Consider the following 21,230-nt stretch of genomic DNA (forward strand, 5'->3'; position numbering starts at 1 on the left):
GTGTCTAGCAGTGTAATGTTGATTAAAATAAACTACCGCTTCTCAGTGTTTGGTGCAAGTTTATTATTTGTGCAGTGCAGTGGCATAGGGTTCGGTGTTACAACATTATATTGATGTGACCATATTGTAAGGTGATGCTTATTGTAAATGTTTTTTAACAATCATTAGATATTTTCTAACATGCAATTTGTATTCTTTGTGTGTGTGTCTCTGTGTGTTTGTATAGAATGGGTTATGATGTTGAGAGATTTGTGGGCTATGTCAATGAGGGCTTGTTGTGTAGTGTGTGTCGGTGTGTGTGCGAGGAAGCTGTGATGTCGCCCTGTGAGCATGTTTTCTGCAGGGCTTGCATCAGTGCCTGGCTGTCCCAGCACTCAACCTGCCCTGAGGATCGCACTCACCTCACTCACACACAACTGCGGCCTCTCTACAGGTAAACACACCTTACTCAGCAGCCAAGTCGACCAGTACCAGGTCCATTTCAGAGTCCTCCGCTTCCTGGGACATAAACCACATAAACCATAAACACACACACACACACACACACACACACACACACACACACACACACACAAATGATTATACATGAAAATTAAAGTTTCATGTCTACCACAGGTTTTTTTAAATGCTGAACAAAAACATGCATGTGCCTTTTATAGTCCCCTGAGATTCTGTCAAGTGTCAAGTCATAGTTGACCATGTGTGCCATGTTTGTTTGTTGTGTGTTTTTATTGTTTTTGATGAGGATATTATTGGAAATGTTTCCTCCTCATACCCACACCAACCTTTCAAGCTGTAAGACATACATGTGTTGGTTACAGGTACATGCGTAATGACCTGATGCAGCTCCAGATTCGCTGTGTGTTCCATGTGCACGGCTGTGATGTCATCAACTCACTCGAATCCATGCACACCCATGAGGCAGAGTGTGACTACTCTCTACTGACCTGTAGAAACACAGGTACACAGTCACACACTCACATGTATAGTGGGCAGACATTTACCCCTTACCAGACAGACTGATGGGTTTATATTTCTCTGCATTATTCATGAGGAAACCCCTCAGTTGACTGGTCAGTCTCGGGGTTTCCTTCAGTGCAATGACAATTTAACTGGCCAATGAGATGAAAGGAGAAGGGTTGCCAGCTGCTTAGCAGCAGAGTCATATATCACTCTTGATACAGGCCTACATTAACAATGTGTTGTATGTGTGAATCTTTGTGTGTGTGTGTGTGTGTCATCAGCAGGGGGAAAGTACTTGTGTTACCGATGTGGTAGGTATCATATGTGCATTAGATCACTATATGAGATGTGCTGCTGCTGTGTGTGTGTGTGTGTGTGTGTGTGTGATATATTCTTGTGTGTGTACTGATCCCTGCCTGCATTAGTTCCTTCTCTGCATGAAGCCATAGAAGTTCTTGTGGGGCATAAGGTGTGCAGTGTATTCCAAAAGTCGTCCACAGAGCTGTTTCATTCACAAACACTTCCTCTCTTTCCTTGTATTCCTTTCTTGCCTCTCCTTCTTCCTCCCATTCCCTCTAAGGTTGTGAGGTTCAGGTGTGTCGTCGGGACCTTGAGGCTCACCTAAATGTGTGTGAGTTTGGCAGCAGAGTGTGCTTAGGCCCAGACAAGGACACACACGCATGCATCACTGAGCTCCGCACTGAGCTCACGCTGTTCAGGTATGTTTAAGGTCTTTTGTGAGTTTATCGTTTTCTTTAATTGTATTGTCTTGTACTTAGGGTGATAGTAATAAGTGATGGGGGGGCAAACTTTACATCTGAGTGCGTGTGAAGCTGGTTAAGAACTTAGATTATTATCAAAGAGGCAAAAGTGTCTATGGCACAGTAGAGACTGCGGTAAGACAAGGGTGGTATGATAATAGCTTAAAAAGTGTGCAATGGCCTAAAGTGATATGAATGAGTTTCAAGGGCGTAGGTTTTGAAGTACAAAATTAGCGGAGTTGTGTCATAGTAATGTCTGCCTAAGGAATGAATATGTGGAACTGTTATGTGAAACGAATTATGATTTGTAAAATATGCGTGTGTGTTGCAGGGCAGAGTGTGTGTGTAAAGTTGAAGAGCTGAGATGCGAGATGGAGTCGAGGCTGGATTCCCAGCGTAGACACATGGTGCAGAGAGAGAACCTACTGAAGAATGAAGTTGAGGAACTAAAGGTACACACACACATATACGAAAAATACGAGAAATAAGAAAACTAAAAATGAAGAAGAGGGCATTTTAATACACCCAAAAATCCTCAAAGCAGATAAACACACCTGCCACTCACACCAGCTCAGGCTTTTCACTTTGTAATTTTGTGCTTCAGGTCAAAAAACCCAAGGAAAATAAAAAATCCCCAAAATACTTACTTAGTTAGCAAGCTAGGTACCTTTCATCGGTGCCAACTCTGCTGATGTTGGTCTTAGCAAGACACGCTTACTAGTTGTTTGGTGGCTTGCTCATTTTCAACAAAAACCCTGTAATTCCCCTTTCCACTGTGTGCGTGTGTGTTTAGGGCCAGCTTTCCTGTGTGATGACTGATGTATGCGTGCTGCTGGCTGCGGAGCGTTCGCGTCGGCAGGATCTGGAAAAGGCAGAGCTGGAGAAGGCAGAGCTTCTGGAGCTTCTGAAGGAGGGACACAGACAGTTCACAGCCACAGCCACAGCAGGGGAGGGGCCCCGCAAGGCCGGCCCCCGAAGCCTCACTCTGGACTGCATCAAGAGGAAGAGCAAAGAAGTCACAGTCATCTAACACAGGGCCTTTAAGTGTTCACACTCATTTATCTCGCTCTTAAGAGGAAACAGCCATCTTCCTGTCGAGACTGCAACGTAAATGGAAAAGATCTGGACCTCAATGGAATCAGAGTCACTTGGACACAGAGGCAGTCTTGTGTAGATGATGCCAACCCTAATTTGAGGCTTTGGCAAGTTGTCCATAGGTCTGGAGCAGAGAGCCTCTGAGCTCTAAGGTTCCATCAGCGGGTCTCATTATTCAAACTGTCAGCTATGCACCATATATACTCACAGACAGAGACAAGACATTTGAATGAAGTTTGAAATGGTCCAACCAGCTCCCTATATATGAAAACACAAAATAATCTCATCTCATGTAATCCTTGTCAGTATTGTCCTGTCCACTGTGAAGTCGATCAACACATTTACTACACATTTAAACCCCAAGCCTGACCAAGGACAGATAGTTATTGCCATAATTTCCAACATCAAAACCTGTGATGAAGTGTGTGTGTGTGTGTGTGTGTGTTGTAAAATGATGAGGTTTGAGTTGTGACCTTTTTTTACAATTTTGATTGTTTTACATCATGAACATAACATTAAGTTGTATAAACACAACAGCATATACAGACGTGTGTATTTTGTAACTTTCATTGAAAAAACTGGAATAGAAATGTATGTCTGTGCATTTTTAATAAAGTTTTCCCAGTGTTCCCCCAGATCCTTCTCTACAGCTTTTGTCACAGTTCTGATGTGTGCAGTGCCAGGGGTTATCCCATAGACCCCCCCACCATCTCATCCCGTCCATAGGGAGCCACTCAGTATCATCCTGTCACTGTATCCTGATAGGATGAGATGATTCCCGCTGATTTTACACAGCAGACATGATCAGCTGTTATAGTCATAGTCCTAGTCATAGGACTGTCACCACATTATGTAGTTCAAGTGACGTCCACTGTTAGGGCCATGATCAAACGCATCTCTTACCATCAACAGGTACACCAGCCAGTGTGGACACAACTGCACAGAAATAAGGCCACTGCTCCATCAACGTTCAGACTTTACTAAACTCAACACGATTAAAAATACAAAACATGAGGAAACAAAAGCATTATCCACATAATGACATGTCCGCTGTGCCTCTCGGACACAAAAGCATTTTCTGATTGGGCCATTTGAGGCCTACAGGTAATTGATCAGCGCGTGAAGGAGCGAACGTGACGACCCCGCCCACCACTGCTGAACTTTCCCTGGGAGCCCCGCCCACTGTTGCCGCCGACTCCTCCTCCACTGACACCGGCTCCGCCTCCACTCAGCCAGGATAGGCCAGTCCCTCCTCTGCCTCGGGGAGCACGGTCCCTCGTAGCCAATCGATATGCACCTGGAAGGATATAACCAAATTACAAATTAAATGGAATCATAAATATACATATGCGACTTTCAGATATTCAGAAATATTGCATGTGCATAACGTACCTGTAGGTGGCTGTCGGGGTGCGATTGGTCCTCTGGCGAAGTTGCTCTGCCCGCCACGAGCGTCACCATACGTTGGTCTGTGAGGCACGCCCGTCACCTGGGCATTCCAGCTGGAGCCACGCCCACCACCCTCACGACGAGGGTAATTACCTGAGAGACACGAATGCGCACAAGATTTAATGTGACACTGCACTGGGAATCAGAAACCTTTTAAAATCAGCAGCTAAGGAGATTTAATAAGGTTGAAATATGTGAATAACCTCAACTTAAAAGTCAACATTTGGCCATAATCCACATGCCAATACAGACGGCCTCTGGGTCTGTCAAGCAATTCAATGTTGTGGGCTTTACATATTTTCTGCATTCATGGTTCTTATGTTATTGAATGATATTTGCATCTTAGCCAGAACCTATCAAAGTCCAGACTTTTGTCTGACAGATAATATAGATGTATAGATACACAACAGCTCTGACAGTAAACACGGGTCTTACTTGTGAGCAGCACACTCTTGGGAGCAGGCGGGGTGAAAAATCGGGTGTGGCTTGGGAAGCCCCTCCCCCTGCTGCCTGCTGTGAACAGGCCTCTGGTTGGTGGTTTAGCCCCGCCCTTGGGCGGCCGCTTGGGCATGATGAGTCCTCCTGGGCCCGCGGGGCCCACGTCTTTGAACTCGGCCGCCAGGAAGTCATCCACGTGCATGCTGGGAGGGCGGCTGGTGTTCTGCTTACGCTGGCGGAAGATGTCGTGCGGCCGGCAGCCCTGCTGGTTGAACATGCCCCGGCCCCGCCCACGAGGTTGTGCCATGATGTGGGCGCGCTTCGCTGGCTCGGTATAGTCCGCCTTACCACTGTGCGGAAACAGACAGAACAAACACGTTGGACATACACACCAATTATACACAGAGAAGGCCATCGGATGACATCAAACGAGAGTCTCAGCTTTGTGGTAGTGGTGGGGCTGATTTTGCCCTTTTTTTCTTTAATTGGAGTTTACCCGTGAAATGGCTGAGGGTATGAAGGAGTGTTTGTATCTTTTGGTTCTGGATGGTGGATATTTGCCCACGTTTCACTATTAAATCTTTTCAAATACAGTTGAACTCTCCAACTCACACTCTGCAGTTATGTGTGCAAAGCTGTAATGGTCACATTCCAAGAAGCTTGGACTGGTGACCTAATCTTGTATAGTCAAAAATCCAAATTCCAAGTTTTGAAGTCAAGTGTTAAGAGTTTTTGAATGTACCTGGAGGTGATGAAGGTCTCATGCTTGTGTTTTCCCAGTCTGAAGCCTTTGATTGGGTTGCGGTGCACTGGGGAGGTGGGCTCGGAGAGGAAGGACCGCTCCAACTCTGCCTGCAGGTCCAGATCAGGAACACACTGCTGAGCCAGAGTCAACAGGTCCACTTTCACCTGCAAACAATCAGAAAATAAAAATAAAAACATTGAACAAATATTACAACGTCGTTTTCAATGATTGTGTGCAAGAAGGGTGGAGAGAAGTTAACACTCTTTGGAAATGTCATGGACATACACTCACCACTTCCAGGTCAGTATCCAGCTCTTCAGGGTGGAATGGAGAGAACCACAGGGCTTTAAGCTGCTCATCCATCACATCAGAGAGGACATACACCGTCCTACAACAATCATATGATCAGCCAGAAGCACACACATGGATATACCACACTCAAGTTCAGCTTTATTTTAACTAGAGAGTTAAAATCTATGATTAAAAAAGGCCTTTATCAATATAATCCATGATTAAAATGTCTGTTATGAATGACCTCAACTTTAATGTATTGATAGGAATTTGACAACATCTGTGGTAGTCACACACACATACCTGTGGTTGTACTGCATCTGCAGGGCGTCAGGCTGAGGAAGGTTAGGCTCAATTTCAGGCTCACTGGGCGGCGGCGTGTCCACAGAACTTTCCAGAATCTGTCTTAAGGCAGCCAGGCCTTCCAGCAGAGCCTCCTGTGAATCATCATCCTTTACCTGCTTATAAACACACACACACACACACACACACACACACACAGACATATTAAACAAGTTGACCTATAACTTGCTTAACCGACAACATGTGAACAAATATCACAATCCAAACAAAATGGAATTAAATAATTGTATAAAAAAAAAAAATGATTTCTTGAATCGGCAGAATAGTTCAGTCTGGGATATAACATGTATATAGTTTGTATAATTTATGTGCAGAATGGCTACAACATGCAGGCGCTGAGTATGTATACTGAGTGTATATACTGTGTATGTATGTATGTATGTAAACTGTATGTGTATATGCTTGAAAGCCGTGAGGAAGTGAGCATGTGTCTTAAGAGGGTTTGTACGGGTGTGTACCGATAGGCGTTTCTCCAGCTCCAGCAGTGGATGTGCCTTTGAGTCCTCCTTCCACTGCAGCAGCTGCTTCATCTCATACGCACTCAGAGCCATGGAGCGGGAGTCAATCTCCTCATCCTACACACACACGCACACACACACGCACACCAACTGAGGTTACAAAACATGAAAACAACTACACATTGTTGTTTTGTCTTAACAAAAAAAAAAAACACAGGATGTTGATGAAATGAAACGCACTACGATCCTCATTTACAGCGTGACAACAAAGCAATGACAAGATATCACGGTCTTCTGGGATGACATGTATCATCACAGTTTTAGTCCCCCCCCCCACACACACACACACACACACACACACACACACACACACACACTTACCACTGAATCAGAGTTGAGCATTTGTCGGAGGAAGTCAAGCAGAGCAGAGAGGACCACAGGAGAGTCTTTAGTGAAGGAGCTGATCTCCCTCTTCATCAAAGACACGACTGCAGTGCTGTGTTTCTTCATGGAGCTAAAACACACAAGCGCACACATACACACACACGCACGCACGCACACAAAGAGTCAAACATAACTGAACCTTTCATTTCTGTGCACCTTGCTGTTGTGCTTTTCTTCCACATCTGAAACAAACACAGACAGCCTGAGTTGGGGAGCATCAGCAGGTTATACAGATCGTAAAAATAATGCACATATCATACCGGTCAAGCCTCATTTTTTATCTGCGAGACTCACAGATTTTCAACATTTCTCCTGTCACACGTGTGAGAACTTGAATCTCAACAAATCTCATGGATTTTCACTCCCCATAGCATAGAATAAACGTAACTTGTCTTGTGCTTCAGAGTGCGAGTGAGAGACTGTTTTCATACAGTGCTGCTCACTACATCAGTTTTAGTAGCCAATGATGTTTCAATATTCAGCAGATAAACACCTTCATCACTGAACTGTGTCGAACACAGACCTGTTTACGAAATGCTGCGCAAATGTAACTGTTTGCATATACGGTAATGTCTTTTTTGGTGTACATGGGGGCAGCTCACCGATTTAACAGATTTCAAATCACTGACCTCAAGGAGACACAGACACACACACACACACACACACACACACACACACACACACAGACACACACACATACCTCTTGAGGTGGTGAAGGCCGTACTCATGCTCAGTGAGGATCATGAGGGTGCGCAGGCAGGTGAGTAGGAGAGTGTGTGTGCTGGGTGTGTGTCCCAGCACCTCCAGTAGACCGTCACAGATGCTGGCCAGAATCTCACGAGCTGGAAGAGCGTTAGCCAGCTGCTCTGCCTCAGATACACACCCCTCCCCGGAACCACTGACAACCATAGAGATGTCCTAACAAGCACACAAACACAGGCAAAGAGTTTAACACCCAACTTACAATATACAAATAAGTTTTGGGTTATTTTGTTGTGGTGCACTCCAATGTGAAAAAAACCCATCGAAAAACGAAATCAAGGACAGTCATAACACTTTCCAATGATCCAAACAGCAGTTGAAGATAATTTCCTAAATCATAATAATAATAATAATATTAATACCACTGAGTCCCACAACATGCTGCATGACTGTCTTGCCCAGAATAAGTTACCTGATCACAAAGGGACTGGATGATGGAGGCTACGACGTCAGCACTCTGCTGTATCGTGATGTTAGCATCAGCTGGGGGAAGAAGCAGAGACATCAGGGGAGGGAGGAGGTCCAGCCCTTCCACACGGGTGGCCCCGCCCAGCAGGGGCAACATGGCCGCCTTACAGCAGCGCTGCGAGGCCAAAGAGTCCAGGAGTGCCAGTAACCGTGGCAACCGTGCACACACGCGTTCCCTGAAGACAAAGACGAATTATCGGCTGAGTTTGAACCACTTTTGTGCAGAGAAGCTCTTCAAGAAAACTGGTTGAGTGTGTAAGAGAGTGTGTGTGTGTGTGTGTGTGTGTGTGTGTGTGTGTGTGTGTGTGTGTGTGTGTGTGTGTATGTGTACGAGGTGTGTGATAGTTCTCTTACGGCTGTATTTCCTCCTGCAGCTGCTCCAGGAGCGTGCGGATGACCAGTGTGGCGGTTGGTGCTGCCAGGTCACAGAGTTGCACGCAGACGCGGCGCACCATGGCCTGCAGGGGTGGGCAGCTGCTCACGCCCACGCTCCGCAGCACGTCCACCAGCATGCCCGACCGAGCCTGCAGGTGCATGCTCCAGAGCTTCCGCGTGTTCAGAGCCACACTCACGTCCTGCACCGACAACGCCTGATTTACCGACACACAGTATGGAGAGAGAGAGAGAGATAGAGAGGAGGACAGTGAGAGTGTGAGGGGAAAAAAGCAGTTCACACATATCATTAATATGGACTATAAAATAATATTTGACAAGCTCTCTGACATTTCTTGTATTCTATGATTTACTATAGTGCCAAACGTTTTATAGCTACTGTAAGTACACACTGTGCAGATATATAGTGTGTGTGTGTGTGTGTGTGTGTGGGTGTGTGTGTGTGTACCTGCGTGGTCTGCATGGGCAGTGGCAGCGGCAGCAGCTCCGACAGTAGCGTCAGCCCGCTGAAGATGTTCTCCGGCGCGGCCAGGATGGAGGTGAGCACCTCCTTGAGCGTGAGTGCCCAGCTGTGCCCGGCCAGCGTCTCCTCGGTGGCGGCCTCCTTCTTGCCCACCGCCTTCGTGAGTGTCAGCAGCACGTCCACCAGCTCGGCCTGAACGCGCAGCTCCTGCCCGTCCAGCCGGCCCGTGGCTGGCGTGGAGCACAGCACCGCGTGCAGGGACACGCACACCGCCGGGATGCGCGTGTCGCGGCACTCGTGCCCGGCGCCGCCGCCGCTACCTCCTTGCAGCAGTTCGCTCAGCATGGTGCGCAGCAGCCGCAGCGTGCAGGAGGCCACCGACATGACGGTGACGCGCTGCGTGCCAGGCCCCAGCGGCCCGTGCAGACGCCAGGGCAGCAGCAGCAGCTGGCACAGCTTCTGGAGCACGCGCACAAACGTGTCCAGGCCCTCGCCGGAGAACAGAGCCATCACCGCCACCGTCCACTTCAGCTCCTTCTGTTGGCCTGAGACAATACGTCAAAACATGAACACAGTTATTACTATTTTGGGTCAACCACCATACATACTGTTTAAGTGATGGGTAATGTGAATTGGATATGTGTGTTTTCTGTGTGTTTGTGTACCTGGAACAAGTGGTGGGGGACAGGCAATATAGCAGAGAACTCGCAGAGCTGTGCAAAGTCCCGCCCCCTCTGGTGTCATCAGGCTCTCTATATTCTGATTGGAGACAAACACAGTCACGTTAGTTGGAGGTTCACATCTTTCAATCCAATCACATCTTTGTTTTTTTGACTTGGCTGATTTCTGTCCACACGAGCCATGACGGTTAAACTCACCTCTTTTACGTAATCGATGAGCGTTGGGATGGCGCTGATGTCAAATCGCAGTTTCTCCAGCGGCTCCAGCCATTTGCCGAGTTCTAGAGGGGCACAGAGACAGGAGTGAACCCCTTCACCCAAGAGCAGTGGACCAGATAGATGAGCATGAACCTGTGTGTTTGTGCACGTACCCAGCAGTTTGGCATTGTTGTCATCAGCTTTGCACGCGCTCAGTAGAGTGGTGGAGTGGGTCTCCAGCATCCGGACGTCGTTGGAGTTTTGCACCAGCAGCAGAAGCAGCATGCAGGCGTAGTTATAGGCCACCGACTTGCGCACCTTACCCTCACTGTGCATACAGACAAAAATGACATCGTAACTATCCAGGGCAGTAACTTACAATCTAAAGTAAGCTATAAGACCTTGGGCCCTAGTTTGGGCGTGAAAACAGCTGGTGGAAATCGCCTTTTCCACCTGGGCAGGTTATTCATTGCTGGGCGTTTAATCAACTTTCCCCGAGGCTTGGATTTTGCATCTAGGCATGGCAACGTGATCTACTCATGTCCAGGTACATGTCTCACCACTTCCAATATTTTATGCATTCCCCGTTCATGTTGGCTACAGATCATTGCTGCAAAGCTGTTTTACACATGATGTTTTTTCCCTGTCTATGGGATCTCTCATATCATTAGTATATCAAACAATAATACACAAACAGCGACCACAAGTCCCACCTCACCATGTGCCAGAATGTCTGCTGAAACATTAAACATTTCAACAAAGATGTAAGCTCTACATTTTTTAATTTCAATACCTAGCTTTGAAGTTGCTAATGTGTTCCACTGAACTAATTTAGATGATTAACTCGAATATGTGGCCCATCATATGTTATGGATGTTTGGACATTTTACATTTGAGTCCAAAATAAATTGTATGTACACCTACATGAGATTAGGGGTGGGTATTGCCAAAGAAGTCACGATTCGATTCGTATCACGATTCACATGCCACGATGCGATTCTAACACGATGCATCGCGATACTTGAATTATTGCGATGCATTGCGATGCATTGCGAATTTTCACTGAACACTGTTAGAAAAAAATTAAGCCATTACCAGTGGCTGACTGGCTGTGTATGATCTGGATAGTGTGTTCAATTGATAACTCAAAGCAACTCATTCATTCAACTCATTCATACATAGCTGTATTAATTGAAACGACTTTTGGAGGTTACTTAACACAAATATTATTATTACTGGATACACTGCATGTTTTGTTTATGAATGACTTGTCGCAGTATCGCGCGGCCGGAAATGCTTGATGTTCGCCAACCATTCATGCAATTTTAATTAAAAAAAAATAATAATAAATAAATTAATTAATTAATTAATTAATTAATTAACAATCGATTCTTGGCGTCAACAATCGATGCAGTAGATCGTGAAAATTAGAATCGCGATGCATCGTCATGACAATTATTTGGCACACCCCTACATGAGATGGGCTTTATTGATCCCATCAAATATATAAATATATATTCTTTCTTTAGAGGCTCAAAATCACATAGGTCACCCTAATTAACAGAAAGGCAGTCACAGTCCCTTTGAAAAAATATGATTGGGCATTTTAAAACAGGGTTGACAAGCTACAATTATGTTCCAATTCATTTAAATGTTTGGAACAACAGAAGAAGCATTATAGTTTATTCCTTGTAAAACTTTCCAGAGCCCAAAGCGATATTGCCATCTTCTTACATTATAATCTTGTCTGACGCGTTTAGTTTAAAGAGACTGCTCGACAAAACTATTGGTCAACTTTAACCAAACCTTTCACTTATTAACTTTGGCCTGTTGATGCCCACTTAGTGCCACCTTAACCACTCGCTTTACTGCTTGTTTCTGCCAGCCATTTGTTTGCCACCAAACTACGACCCCTAAAACCAGGGCTGTTTTGTTAACTGATGTGATGCCTTACTTATACATGCTTTCAAATTAGTTTTTAACCAATGATTTCTTGACACATTAACCTGACATGATGCAATGGTCCCTGTATATAATCCACTGCAAATGCAACATTGTGATGCAGGGAAGTTACTAGAAGATGTGGGTGTGAATGCATGAGCGCTACTCACCCTTGCCCCTCCTGGGCATGATGCTGCAGTATGTTGGTCAGGCAGGTGATGTTGTTGTCCAGACAGAGTGTGTGTGTGAGCGCGTCCCGCCCGCCGGGGCTGAAGCTGATCAGGTAGAGGCTGTTCAGCGTCGACAGCACCACGGGCCTCTCCCCGAGACCCTCTCCGTCTCCATCCATCCCCGCCTCGATCAACTCAGCCACCCCTTGCAGCGCGTGCAGAACCTGGACCAGCCACGCCCAAAAGCTGTCCTCCAACGAGCAGGCCTCGCTGCTGTGCACGGCCTCCTCCGTTTCGGTCTCCATGAGAGTGTGTGTGAGGGGGTGCGTGAGCGCGGGCAGGGGGGAGAGCACCCTGAGGAGAAGGCTGGTGGGCTGGTGGTGGCTGAGCAGGAAGAGGAGGCCCTGCTGCGACTGCGACAGGAAGCGCAGCACCTCGCGCACCACCTGCACCAGCCCCAGGTGTCCGCCCGCCGCGGGGTGGGACATCACCACCACCAGAGACTCCAGGAAGTGACACGCGTGCATGTACCTGCAGATGGGACACATTAAGATGAGCACCTTAAGATGTGTTCAGAGATATATGATGACTCATTTCAGACACACACACAGAGCATAGAGACATCAATCATCTGTGGAGTGTACACAACTACACGCTTATGGAGTGGGGAACAGTGTAAACATTTTCACCAACAATTTTGACTATAAATATTCATTGATGGCCTTTTATTTCATGAATATTAATCATGAGCATCAATTGTAATGACAACATTAAAAAATTACAGCGAATTCTCACTCATTATGCACTGATGAGTAAAGACGAGACAGCTGGCTCTGTCCGGGCAGACAACCTTAAATCGCAGATGCCATGTCAAAGCATGGACCGTTTGTCTTTTTTAGCAAATCATTAAAATGCATAAATCTGGAAGAGCAAATTCTCACTGCCTCCATGCATTTTACTCCTTCATCCCTGCATCGGTGCACGTCCGCGAAAATGACAGCTTCCAGTGTAACTAATGTGTGCAAGCTACTCTACTAATACATCTAGTTGGCTTAAAAAAACAAACACCACCATTAGCTGGCCTCTCAAATGATAAGTGCATCATATTCACCAGCCGCCTGTCAGGTGAGAAAAAGATTTGTTGACACATTTGTCTTATATTCAAAACAATTCAGACAGACTAAGCGCATCGCTCAGAATGAGGATGAGTGCCTTGGTATTCAACATGGGCACGCCATCCTGCCGTTTCTGCCAAGGTAAATATCAATTCTGCATGTTGATTGATTTGATAACATTAGGCAAACAGTCCCGCTGACGCTGCATAACTGCTCTTTGCTTTGGGCTTCACCTCAGAGCGGCCCTCAGTTTAGCCAGGTTTAGTTACAGTTAGCATCAGTCGCTGCTCTGTTGGTAGCTGTGTAGGAAGGCGCGGGGACCCTTTATGTGGCAGTGTAGACAGCATCATTAAACTGTCTTTGTAATTATGACTAATACATTGCAAATATTTGATTCGAATTAAATATAAGTTCAACTGACTAAATCTTGATTACAACTTGAATCGTGAAAAAAATGTAATTAAATAAAACACTTCAAACCAATTACATCATTCAGTAACAGTACATTTAAGACTGGTAAGGGGTGTGATGAATGCACGGACACTGATGCAGAGCATAGAGGCATGTGCAAACGCACAAGCTAAAGCACAAGCACAAGCACAAGCACAAGCACAAGCACAAGCACAAGCACAAACACACACCTGTAAAGAGTTGGGTAAGGATCATTTGTGTCCACTGGTCCAGTGATGCGGGCCGTGGTGGGGAAGGCTTTAGTAGGTGGCTGCAGCATGCAGTGTGGCGCTGTCACCAGCAGGTGGAGCAGCTCCTCCAGCAGTCCCTGCACGCGCTCTAGCTCACCCTCATCCTCTGCCTCAGTCCCTCCTCCCTCGCGCTCCTCCGCCTCTCCTGCCCCCTCCCTCTCCTCCACCTCCCTCTCCATGTCTGCGGCGGTGGCGTTAGGGTTCCTCTCAGCCCAGGCCCCAGCGCAGCGCCGCAGCTCCCCCAGCAGCTCATAGAAGTGGCCCTTCTGCAGGACAGCAGCTCCGGCCGTCACCACGCGCACCGTCTGGTCCAGCAGGAAAAGCTCCAGCAGACGCTGGTACGCACTGGCCTCCCTTTTAACTTTATCCTCCGCATCCCCCTCGCCTTGACAACCATCCTCTCCTCCTCTTCCTCGTCGTCGTCTGTGGCCCATCAGCGCCTCCATGCCCTGCGGCTGGTCGACGACTGCGTGGAGGGCGCGCAGGGCGTTGAGCTTCAGCGCTGAGGAGATGTATTCGGCAAACAGCATCTCCAGGAGCGTCCCCAGCACGCCGCAGTCCAGCAGGGCAGACACCACGTCGCCGCCGCAGTCGGCCAGCGCACAGGCCAGCTTGGCCCCGGCCTTCAGCTGCCGCAGGTTGAGCGCGATGGGCTGGGACAGGGCGGAGCTGAGGCTCAGCGCGTGGCACGCCCAGCGGATCAGGCGATCCAGGTGACCCTGCGCCGTCTCCGGCTCCTTGGCCACCAGGAAGCTCAGGCCCTTCACCAGAACTGGAGGCACCTCCTCCAGGGCAATTAACCAGCGAGGACCCAACTCATCACTGCCTCCTGTGCACACATACATACACACACACACACAATACTGACTTACGTACACTAATTTGAACTAACACTGATCATACTTACCATAAGGCACCATTTAATCATAACCACACTTAATTACATTTCATACATACTGACAATTATCCTGAATAATCATATACACACTGGAGTATAATCATGATATAATTTTCAAAATCACTCTGCTTCCATGATAGATTCATAACGTAGACAGACGTACCCGACTCCAGCAGCTCTGTGAGCTTGGCTGCAGACTCGGCCCACGGAGACGTGGGGTCGTCCAGGTCCTGGTTCTTGAGGCAGCTGAGCTGGGCCTCGTACTGTGTGGTCTGGGGCGGAGTGAAGTGCTGGAGGGGCCGCAGCTCCCGCTCGTACGGGTCGTACTGGACACTGGGCACCGAGGCCAGGTCCTCTGCTGTGTAGTCCACGTCAAAGCTGGGCAGCTTGTAGGCGCCGCTCTCCAGGTCTTCCTCATCACTGGAGATCTGTTCATAGCCGTCATCCCCTGAACACACACAGAGACACACTCAAGTTACACATCACTGCATGAATGTGCCACATATTAAGCAGAGTATTTATAAGCTTTTTAAGCAGCATTCAAACCTACAAATGTGTTATCCTTCATGCCTATGCTATAAGAGTTCTTGGATGTCTTTTCCAGTAACTTTGCCAGCGCTCAGAACTCTCGCATCTAAACTCACCACCTTCTTCTTCATCCATCTCCTCTTCTTCCTCCTCAACCTCGGCCTCCATCTCCTCCTCCTCCTCTACTTCCTCGTCAGGCTCGGTGCCTTCCTCTGTGCCTTCTTCCTCCTCTTCCTCCGGCTCAGCTCCCACCTCCTCCTCCTCAGGCTCAGGCTCAGAGAAGGGCTCCTCGGTTCGCGTTGAGCCCGGCTCAGGAGACACTGCTTCCAGGAACTCCTCCCCATCAACTCTCTCCTCCTTCACCGGGCCTACACACACACATATAGAGAGATATACATCAGGATATATATTTCCATGACATGCACACTATTTTATTCAAAACAACTGTATAAAAAAAACACACATGCCAACATAAGCACAAATAACATATAATAAAGCACATAGCACATAATAAAATACTCGTTTTACAGGAAGCACTGTGAAATTACTACTGATCCAACATCAGTTAAGACTTTGTGGCTAACATTTCAATAATACAGGGTAGAGATTTTAGCTAGAACCATTACACACCGGAAGCATATTTAATTCTGACTGAGACAGCAGTGTGAAATATAAAGATAAAACCAAGAAACAGCTGTGCAAATAATAAATTCCAAACAAACAGACACATTTTTACAACAGGATGCCAACAGAGCGAAAATTGCTGTTTGTGTGTTTAAGTGTAAATGATCTAGGTAATAAACTTGATCTGACTTGATGGTTACAGTGTGATGTGCTACTTAAAAGAAATGGGGAAAGGAGGCTTTCCTCCCACATTAAATTGGGCTGAAATTGAAGGGCAAATAAGTCATTACCAGCGCACAGCCAGCAAGAGTGCAGATCAGGAGGAGTCTGCCATTCTTCTGTGCTGTTGTCATATAAGTTTCAGAGGTGGATGCTTTAAGGAACATAAATGAGCCGTCCTGCCTTAGTTGTTCTGCTCTCCAGCAGTGGCAACAGTAACATTCCAACGATATCTCATTTCAACCAATGTATCAAACAACACAGGTCGAGTTACATTTATTTAGAAGACGTCTCTTCTTCCATCACCTGCCATCTGCACTGACCATTACAGTAGAAGGATGGTGTAAATGTCTTGGGTAACCTAGATTACACCCCTGTGCCTGGAGACCTGCTTCTCTATTGGTGGGCCAAGACACACAGATGTCTTTCAATGTCAGCTCACACTCATATGGACACATGTGGCCCTGTAAGGCATCTCACCTTGCACAGTGACGGCATCGTCATCATCGTCGTCAGGCGGGGGAGGACCAGGGGGTGTGCGAGGGCCTCTGGGCTGTGGTCTGGGAGGGCTGCCGTTAAACTGCTCCTCACTCTCCCACTCTGCGCACACACACACACACACACACACAGAGTTATGGATTGGGCAGAAGATTAAAACTCTACCAAAACACTCTGTCTCTGGCAGTCATGTGTGGTTGTGTGGTATGAGCGTGGGTTTTCCGTCTGCCAGTCTGCGAGTGTGTTCCTCACCATGTTTAGTCCCGCGCTTCTGTGCGGGCTGTTGTGGAGGAGGAGGCGGGGGTGGAGGGGGCGAGTGTGAGTGTGAGCGTTCAGCCGTCCCATACACTGCCACCGTGAGGCATGTGTACCAGCCGCGCAAGACCAGACCATCTGTGTTCACCTACACACACACACACACACACACACACACACACACATATGCACAACACGGAAGGGATATAAATGTTCATGCATTATGCAAATATTGTGTTATTTCCATCGTCATAGTCTCTTTTCTGGCCCTGTTCCATGTAAGCTATCTCTCAGTTTTCTCTTTCTCTCTGTCTTAGGTTCATACCCAGCCCACCTATTTCTCAACACGCCCTCCCTCACTTGCTTGACCAGGCACACCCTTTAACCGGCACAAGGAAAAGGCATGAATGCAAGGAACATTGGAGTACAGTTTACCTAAGGCAAAGTGGTGTGTGTGTGTGTGTGTGTGTGTGTGGTTAATTTGTGTCAAGAAATCTGGGTGGAGGTAGAACATTAAGCCTGAGGGGGGAACACCGTGTACCTCCCTATCTCTCGCTCTCTGTTCTGACAAAAACCCTCAGCAGTGGTATGCTGCACTTCAACCCATTGCAGCCATTTTGACAATTGACACTTAAGGCAGGGCACACTCATAAATCTTTGATGTTGTTGTCCTTTCCCTTTCATTTTGTAATTTCCCAACTTACCTAAAAGAAAATGCACCATTATGGTAGTTAATACATCCCAGAGTGCACTGAAGTAAAACGTTTTTTTTTTTTTTTTGGTCATGGCGGACATTGATGCAGTGTGTGGCTGTGTGGTTGACGGATTGGATTGGAGTAACATGTTAAAGATGTATCAGATGTGTAATCCCCATCCTGGCAAATCATGAAAATGTGACTGTTCAAATGGTCTTTTATGGCTGCCTCTATTTAAAACCTGAGGTATCTAAATAGTTTACAAAAGAACATAGCTAGCCAGGCTGTGATAGAACCAGGTGTAATGTGACTTATAAAAACAGCAGCAGAAGGGCGGGCGGGAGATACGCCTCTTTATGCATTCTTACCTTTCCACTGGGTCTGAAGACAATGGACTTGTTTTCATCATACTCCAAACTAAAACAAACATACGTACACAAACATTAGAAAGACTTACTTAGCTACTGGACCTAATTGATGTTTATATATATAGGACAGGTTTTGTGAGTGTGTGTAAGAGTGTGTGAGTGAGTGTGTGTAAGAGTGTGTGAGTGAGAGTGTGTCCGGTGTGTGAGAGTGAGTGTGTGTCCGGTGTGTGAGAGTGAGTGTGTGTGTGAGAGTGTGTGTGTGTGTGTGTGTGTGTGTGTGTGTGAGAGAGAGAGCACCTGCCCAGACGATGAAACACAGGTGTATTGGCTTTAGACAGGTTGTTGTAGAACAGGTCCAACTGGAAGGCATGTGGAGCCGTCTCCCTGGAGATGACATCACAGATCCATTGCATTATAAAATCAAAGCTCTACTGTGTGTGCAACAACAGGGAAGACTGGATTTCGGATGTGTTTTGAGGCACTCATAATACACAGTTAAGGCCGTCTTTTGTCCATTAAGGGTGTAACATGAGAACTGGAGACACCGAAAAACGGTGTGCTTGGAAGTAAGCATGATGGATTTTATATCTTCACCCCCAGAAAAGGTGTGTTTGAAAATAAAACCATAAACACAAAGCTCCAGGGGTCGACAGGAGACAGATTTGGAGAGAGAGAGAGAGAGAGAGGAAAAGGCTATGAAGAAGAGTGATGTCATGCAAGAGAGGGAAGGAGAATGGAGGGAGCGTTGCAGGAAGAACAGCTGATAGTAGAGCACAATGGGGGGGGGGGGGGGTTTATTGTGCATCCCGAAAATAATTCACTAACTTAAAGATAAATCTGTCAGATTTGTTTTCATTCTGCTGAGAGCCAAGAGCAAGTAATGGATGTATCTTTGCTTGTAAGGGGGAAACCATGCACTGGCTGTTAGTGTGTTGATGTGAACTTACCCGAAGGCTCTGCTGTCTGGGAGGCTGCTGTGAGCTTTGATACCAGGAGGAATGACCCGAATCTCTGTCACCAGCACGCCACAAGGAAACCTCACCACATCTATATTAGTCAGCTAGGGAATTCATAAAGACAAAAAGGAAAAAATGTATACTGGTAGATTTTCTTTTTGACACTAACATCCATCTGTGGTAAGGGTGAAAAGAAGAGTCTACTGGGTTTGAAATTGTGATTCTTAACAAAAGAAAATCGTTAAATTGATTCACTATATTTGTTATCTAAAAAGCTTCAGTAATATCTAGCTATGAGCATAAACTTTTGAGGCCAGAGCTGAACTTTGCCAACTTATTCTCTTCTCTAAAATGGATCTGCCAGAATAACAAGTGTTTCTAGTGCTAACCTTTTTCCAGGTACATTTCTAAGGATGCTTAAGTTGTTCAAATAATTGGACAAATATAGTGCCACATCTACTTTGCAAAGCAAGGCACTAATTGCGTTTTTAATTGGCTACTAAATATTGTTGTAATATCAAATCGGAGGGCTTTGGCCATTCACTTCCATAATTTTCTCTCTCTCTGGCTGGCTTGCTTGCTCTCTCTCACACACACACACACACACACACACACACACACACACACACACACACACTTCTTTAAACTATAGGATCTGCAAAGTTATACAAACGTAAAGCAAGCAACCCTGTAATAATGAATATAATTATCGTTCTTCATAAAAATGGATCCACCAATTCAGGACAGGTGGACTAACTTCCCATGATGTAGTCATAAGGCAACTAAACAAAAATGGTGTCAAAAGCTTTTACGAGACCTACAGTTTTAAGTGCATACACATTACATCTTTGCCCAACCTCCAGGTCACCTAGCATCAGTGTACACAGGCCATATTCACATTAAGTGACAGGAATAGCCCTTGGAAGCATCAGAAGTCTGAAAAATTAACAGTAATCGTGTACTTGTAGAAGTAAAGGCTTTGTGGTTCATAATAATATAGGCCTCATTGTTGTTGTGTCATCTTATTCATGGACATTTTGTATGATTTTACAGTGGTTGCATTTTCTAAACCATTTACATTTACCCCCATTACAGTGAGTATCTTATAAAAAACTGACATACGCAAGTCAAGCTCACGTCCACTCCACACCGAGCAAACATAAACAAAGTCAGGCATGCATTGCGGCACTGGGACGCTTTACGCGCAGGTGATGCGACAGAAAGAGCCTTTAAAAGTGAGAACGCGCACAAATAAGAGGACCACAGAAGAGCAACCTAAAAAAACAGCTTAACCTTAGAAAAAATGACCGAAGACGGGCACCATCATGTCAAATTGGGTCGAATTAAAGAATTTGCCACGTTAGCTAGACCAGCTAGGAGCGAGCGTTGGCATGTAGAACTAACCCTAATAAATAATCCATTCTACCAATAGTGATGTAGTTTAATAGTTGTCTCCACACTAAATGTGTCAGCCCACGTAGGCCGTTATCATCTAGCTGGTTAAGAAGCTGCAATTAACGTTATAATTCAAGCATGTAAGCTAGAGCTAGCCAGTCCTTCACGCTTGCTATACATCACTGGCTAGCGTTAACTTGGTCAACTAGTATTTTTACACATGCACCAAGGCTATGCGTGATGAAATAATACAACTTTGTGAGGGAGTAGACAAGCAAACAGTAATATGATTTGGCCCATTTAACAACTTCATCGCAGCTACTTAGCGTCTTATCAGGTGTTGAGTAGGGAACTGTTCAACTAGCTAGCTAGCAACCTAGCACCTGCAGCAGAACGTGAAGTGATGCTGATATTTGCTTACTTTAAAGTAAACAAATGGTGTTCTATTTGACTATTATACAAAAGCTATGTGCACTGATTTCCTTCAGCTATATGGCAAGTTTACCTCTGCACTCTGATGCTTGAAAGTATCCAAAAACAGAAGCTCCATTGAGGAGTCCCCCGCCATCTTTTCTTTCCACGACGGGGCAGGTTCCTGTTTTGGCGTCACTTCCGGTTGCCCTTCTTGCTCAACAGAGAACTGAAATGGTTTGATGAAAACAAACACTTGTTTGGTTTTACTGCAGACTGTGCAGTTAGGTAGTGTTTTTCAATATGAATAGGCCTAGTGGAAAAGCTAAATGAAATGTTTATGTTTTTATCAGTTTATTGCTTTTGTTTCCTTATGTATCAGATGCGCAGACTATTTAGTTTGAGTGATAAGTTCTTTTTTTTTTATTTCCGTGTACTCTTTTTACTATGTAAATATCTCAGGTTTGAGAATTGGATTTTCAAGG

General features: G+C 46.0%; 2 protein-coding genes across 2 annotated transcripts; one reads left to right on the forward strand and one right to left on the reverse strand.

Annotated features, from left to right (window-relative positions):
- Nucleotides 1–227: 227 nt before the first annotated feature.
- Nucleotides 228–2,777, forward strand: rnf41l (ring finger protein 41, like; the record flags this gene model as incomplete). Its single annotated transcript, XM_080857633.1, has 6 exons — nt 228–433; nt 822–961; nt 1,245–1,274; nt 1,544–1,682; nt 2,056–2,176; nt 2,518–2,777. 6 exons carry the CDS (start codon nt 228–230, stop codon nt 2,752–2,754), a joined length of 873 nt encoding a protein of 290 aa, XP_080713759.1. The 3' UTR covers nt 2,755–2,777.
- Nucleotides 2,778–3,456: 679 nt separating this feature from the next.
- virma (vir like m6A methyltransferase associated) lies at nt 3,457–20,921 on the reverse strand. Its single transcript, XM_080857301.1, has 25 exons — nt 20,840–20,921; nt 18,931–19,043; nt 18,281–18,367; nt 17,984–18,032; nt 16,918–17,068; nt 16,648–16,767; nt 15,441–15,692; nt 14,960–15,244; nt 13,839–14,727; nt 12,083–12,613; nt 10,145–10,299; nt 9,972–10,054; nt 9,759–9,852; nt 9,079–9,638; nt 8,592–8,827; nt 8,182–8,413; nt 7,708–7,925; nt 6,945–7,077; nt 6,564–6,680; nt 6,046–6,200; nt 5,743–5,839; nt 5,449–5,615; nt 4,704–5,056; nt 4,212–4,361; nt 3,457–4,116 (listed from the first exon to the last, which is right to left on the reverse strand). Exons 1-25 carry the CDS (start codon nt 20,900–20,902, stop codon nt 3,932–3,934), a joined length of 5,475 nt encoding a protein of 1,824 aa, XP_080713427.1. The 5' UTR covers nt 20,903–20,921; the 3' UTR covers nt 3,457–3,931.
- Between the last annotated feature and the right edge of the window lie 309 nt (nt 20,922–21,230).

Source organism: Sprattus sprattus (assembly GCF_963457725.1).
Source record: "Sprattus sprattus genome assembly, chromosome: 19".
Lineage (NCBI taxonomy): Eukaryota > Metazoa > Chordata > Actinopteri > Clupeiformes > Clupeidae > Sprattus > Sprattus sprattus.

Coding starts and splice junctions, on each gene's coding strand:
- virma (XM_080857301.1), bottom strand. CDS start 20,902: ATGGCGGGGGACTCCTCAATGGAGCTTCTGTTTTTGGATACTTTCAAG. Junction 8,414..8,591: donor CTGCAGGAGGAAATACAGCC/GTAAGAGAACTA, acceptor CTTTGTCTTCAG/GGAACGCGTGTGTGCACGGT. Junction 5,616..5,742: donor TGGATACTGACCTGGAAGTG/GTGAGTGTATGT, acceptor GATTGTTTGCAG/GTGAAAGTGGACCTGTTGAC.